The sequence below is a fragment of the Palaemon carinicauda genome, chromosome 35, assembly GCF_036898095.1.
Source record: "Palaemon carinicauda isolate YSFRI2023 chromosome 35, ASM3689809v2, whole genome shotgun sequence".
In the NCBI taxonomy this organism is placed as follows: domain Eukaryota; kingdom Metazoa; phylum Arthropoda; class Malacostraca; order Decapoda; family Palaemonidae; genus Palaemon; species Palaemon carinicauda.
The window spans coordinates 53,992,174-53,997,173 of record NC_090759.1 but is presented as its reverse complement, the minus strand read 5'-3'; the positions used below and the strand labels follow the sequence as shown (position 1 = coordinate 53,997,173).

At 44.4% G+C, this 5,000-nt stretch overlaps 1 protein-coding gene across 1 annotated transcript in view; it reads right to left on the bottom strand.

Moving 5' to 3' along the window:
* Positions 1-4,483: 4,483 nt before the first annotated feature.
* Positions 4,484-5,000, bottom strand: part of LOC137627480 (cuticular protein 47Eg-like) — a 1,458-nt gene continuing 941 nt past the window's right edge. The window contains exon 3 of the mRNA XM_068358563.1: positions 4,484-4,776. Coding sequence (XP_068214664.1) covers positions 4,611-4,776 — 166 coding nt within the window. The 3' untranslated portion in view covers positions 4,484-4,610. The remainder of the gene's footprint in view (positions 4,777-5,000) is intronic.

Genomic DNA, 5,000 nt, shown 5'->3' with positions numbered 1-5,000 from the left:
AACTGGATATGAATAAAAAAAATTAGGACTAGCTAGCTTGTCTTGCACTGTCTCATAACTTCCAATTTACTCGCTACATTCCTGTTTTTGTGTTTAAGTTTTTTCTGTCCTATTAACCGTATATGACACAGTAAAAACCTAGACACATACACGCACAAATTCGACCATACAATCTGATTTCCCAAAATACTACCTCTCGTTTTGTCCCCCACTCCCCTACCCCTTCATTCGACTCATGAAACTACTTTAATTTCTCACTACTGTCAGTGTTCTTCACCCCTGCACGACCTTGGAAGTAAGCATAAAACTTTCCCCCAGTCCCATGACCTCTAAATTATCCCCATCACTCCAAATCCTCAGTGTCGTTTATATGTTCTGATTTCTAACTGGGTCTTCCTAACCATACTTGACCTTTCTATTTTTTTTTCCTTTTTACCTCTATGGAACATCGGTCACTTTTACCTTCTTTGCCTCGTACAGATAACAAATACTATATAGTTACAGTCAAGTGGCAATTAAAAATATCATAACTTTTTTCTCCACTTTTGGAACATTATTGACATACATTGAATTGTCATAATTAACAAGAAGATTCAGAATAATTTCATTTATTTTTGATTAGGGTATTTATCCATAACATAATCTGCAAAGCAGAAAAATAATCACGTACCATGTGCTCTGCCTCTACGCTCAGCTGAAATTCAGCAATGAATGTAAAACGTTAGCATAAAGAAATAACAACATACAAATAATCAATACAATTTAAGAAAAAAAAAAAAGATAAAAGGCTGGATGAAATTTCTTCAAAGAGTAGGCCTATAAATTTCCTGCATGATTCGAGAATAGAAGTTTCAAGCAAGACATCCCTTATTGATTGTGCGAAACATTAAATACATTCAAACAAAAGATTGTCCTTGACCGGTCCAGCTAATATTCAACACTTAACTAGGAATAAATAGACGAAATGACGAAAGTGACGGACAGCCAAGTGCACTGCCAGCAATTCTCGATCGCAGGTAGAATAGCCCGATTCTGTCTTGGACAGTTTTCTGCTGAAGAAGGCCAATGGGCGGGGTGAGCCGTTGACCACCTGCTCGAGTACTGCACCAATAGCGACGTCGCTGGCATCGGTGGAGAGAAGGAGAGGGGCATGTGGGATAGGAAAAGTGAGAGCCGCAGCAGTTGATAGGGCCTTCTTTGCATTGCAGAAGGATGCTTCTTGAAGGGGACCCCACTTCAGGTCCTTTGGCTTGCCCTTGAGGGAGGCGTAGAAGGGAGCAAGAGTGGCGGCAATGGCTGGCAGAAAACGGTGATAATAGTTGATCATGCCCAAGAACTCCTGCAGAGCTTTGACGGTTGAGGGCGCGGGGAAGTTCTGAACGGCTGCTACCTTCTCAGGGAGGGGATGGACTCTTTCAGGAGTGATGCGGTGCCCTAAGAACGACACTTCGTTGGCGCCAAAGGTACACTTGTCATACCGGACTACAAGGCCGTTTTGTTGCAGGCGGTCGAGCACGATGCGCAGGTGACGGAGGTGTTCCTCTTTTGAGGAGGAGAACACAAGTATGTCGTCCACATAACATACACAGAAAGGGAGGTCCCCTAAGATGCCATCCATGAGACGTTGAAACGTGGCCCCAGCATTACGAAGGCCAAAACAGGAGTAATTGAAGGTGTATGTACCAAACGGAGTGGTGATGGCAGTCTTGGGGATGTCTTCTGGGTTCATAGGCACCTGATAATACCCCTTCAGGAGATCGAGCGTAGAGAAAACCTTTGCTTTGTGCAGGTAGGAGGTCACGTCGGCAATGTTTGGGAGGGGGTAGTGATCCGGTTCTGTTTGCATGTTCAGGAGCCTGTAATCCCCGCATGGACGGAGGGAGCCGTCTTTCTTCAGAACCATGTGTAAGGGTGACGACCATGGGCTGGAGGCCTTTTGGCAAAGGCCCATTTCCTCCATTTTGGCGAACGTCTGTTTGGCGGCTGCCAATCGTTCCGGTGCCAGACGTCTGAATTTTGTGAAGACTGAGGGTCCCGTCGTCTTGATATGGTGATAAATACCGTACTTGGCAGGAACCGTGGGCGTTTGGCGAAGTTCTGGACGGAAAACTGCCGGGTACGACGTGAGGAGATGTGTGTAGTCATCCGTGGGTGCGCTGATGTGGAGAGCAAGGTTAGTGGAGGCGGGTTGAAGATGTGTCGACAAGTACGAGTCTGCGTTGACCAATCGTCGGTGGGCGACATTGACCAGAAGGTGGAAATGAGAGAGGAAATCCGCACTGAGGATTGGCATTGTGACGTCAGCAACGAGAAACTTCCAATTGAATTTACCGTTTCCGAACGATAATGTGAGGTTCTCGTAGCCGTAGGTGGGTATCGCAGATCCGTTGGCAGCTACCAAGCGGACGTCGGCAGATGTAGACAGACTACATCGTGTCTTGAAGAGTTTCCTTGGCAAAAGAGAACGACAAGCACCCGTGTCTACCAAAAATCGGACGGCCGTTCCTGCATCATGTAAAAAGAAAAGATTAGAAACACGGGAGGCCACCACCACGAGCGATGGCCTACTTACACGTTTTTTGGCCACTGACAATCCTCGGCACATTTCTTCGCGGTTGCCCCGAATCTGAAGTGGTAGTAGCAAAACTGCAGCGGATGGGAGGCAGTAAGTGGCTGTAGAGGTCGTTTGTTGGGGCGCGAGCGATTGGGGGGTGGTGGGTGGCTTTGTCGCCGTTTCGGCACATCACGGGGTAGGCGTGTATGTCCTACGGCATTCATGTCAGCTTCGGTTGGCGTTGAATAGGCATCCTCTTCGTCAGGGGTGGAGGCGTTGATGGAGGTCTTGAAGTGGCTGTCCATAAGGGCGTCGGCTTTAGTCATCAAGTCCTTTATGGATAAACTATCGACATCGTGTATGGCAGTGCGTATAGGTCCGGGTAAACGGCGTATCCAAAGGGCACGAAGTAGGTTCACCTCACGAGGAGAGCCGTCTGCGGCAGGTTGAAGGCGAGTGATACTGGTCATTTCCCCGAGGGCAAGCGAAGCCCTTTGGTCCCCCAACGGTTGTTGAGAGAGCTGAAAAAGCTTTGCTATACGGGCGGCTGGCGACGGCGAGTACTACTGCAGAAGGTATGTTTTGAGGGCGTCATACGCTATTGGGTGTCTCCTTGTTCACAAAACCAGTCGGATATTTCCGGGAAGGTGTCCTCGGGTATCGCCGCGAGAACATAATCTGCTTTGGTGTTCTGCGCGCTGAAACCAAGCAAACGCCTCTCCGCTGGCGAACGGTGAAAGTTTCAATGGAACAGCCGCAGCGCCAACTTCTGTAGAGTCCGTCATAGTACCAATGATGGAGGGGCGAGGGGGGTGGGGGGGAAGGCGGTGGGAGCGAGTCGACTTCCGGGGTCACCAATGTGACGGCCGAGAGAAAGGTTATGACTCAAAGGCAGGATGCAATCAACTGAGTAACTTTATTAAAGAACACTCTCCTTTATATACAAAACCTCAAGGCAACAGGAAAATACATGTTCGAGAAAATGACAATATTACATAGGCGACACGCAGACATGTCTATTCTGGTTCTTTTTAGTGCGAGGGAAGAGCGCAGATACAAGCACAATATATACAAAATAATTTATGTACGATCTTGTGACACACGGTTGGTACAACTCTGTCTTTTGGCATGGGGTTGGAGTGACAGTAAAGTCTCTTAAAGACTGAATTTACTTGACAATAATTCCTCTGAAAATCGAAATATACTGGACAGCATACTCTTTGAAAAATGAATTGATAGCAAAATTGTATAATGTGGTCTTGTCATTTACCTTAATTTACGTCTTCATTAAACCCATATCTTTTTGAGGTTTTAATGGTAGGATGGTTACTGCAGTTAACAGTTACACTAGACTCTTTTATTACCAATTGTACTGTCTCTTACCTCTGCCATGCATGAGTAACTTTTAAACAAGATTTTAAACAGCCAAAGAGTTCTCCAAATGATAGTTGTTCGGGCTAGGATGATATTTAAAACATGTCTTCTTCTAAGAAACTTGATGTAATACTGTAAAATATTTCCCTCACAAAGGTATTACTGAAGATGCTGAAGGAGGGTAGGTGTCAGGAACATTCATTCTAAACGTGAACCTACAGTTCCGATTTGTCCCTAAAATTGGCACACGCAGTCAATCTACCCACCCTAGATATATGGGTTGGTGTGGTTGGAAAATAACAAATATGATGTTCTAATGAATTTGATATACAAGAACACTTAACAATTATTAATTTACCTTGAGGCTCTATTGTTCAAATTTCTGCTCTGTAGAAAGGGGAAAGAGAAGAAATATTTTTTTCTCTTTGTATGATTTACCAAAAACAAAAGTATTTCACCATGATATTTTTATAGATTATTGATGAAAGAAGATAGGTAAAGATTAAGGTTCGAAAGAAAAGTAAAATTTCGTACAAACTTATTTTATTTCATAGATAGATTGTAGAAGAATGGAAAGAGGGAAATGACAATAAATAAAATCAGGAGAGATAGAGTAAGACTAGGAAGGAAAGTGTAAATAACTATTCGGTAGAATCAGGAATGGATTAAATCTTCATAGAATCTATTTCCTGTCGTCGAATTCTTCGCTGGAGACGAAGGATCCCTGCTGCCCGTTGGCCCTGACGCCGTCGTCAGTAGCGGGGACGGCGTTGGACTCGACTACCCGGTAACCATCATCGTCAGCGACGTATCTGACGAAGAACTCAGTTCCTTCGGGAGATGTCCAGCTGTGAAGGAAATGAAGACACATGAGTAGGGGTAACTTTATATTGTTAAATGACTGTTTACTATGTGTGTGTGTGTGTTCGTGTGTGTGTGTGTGTGTGTGTAATATTATGGCTATATATTACACGTACATAATACAATTTCCTTGAAATTACAGGACTTTGAACATTTAAACATTAATTCTGTAATATATTTAGGATCGTTTTGTAAAAGTAATTATTGCACT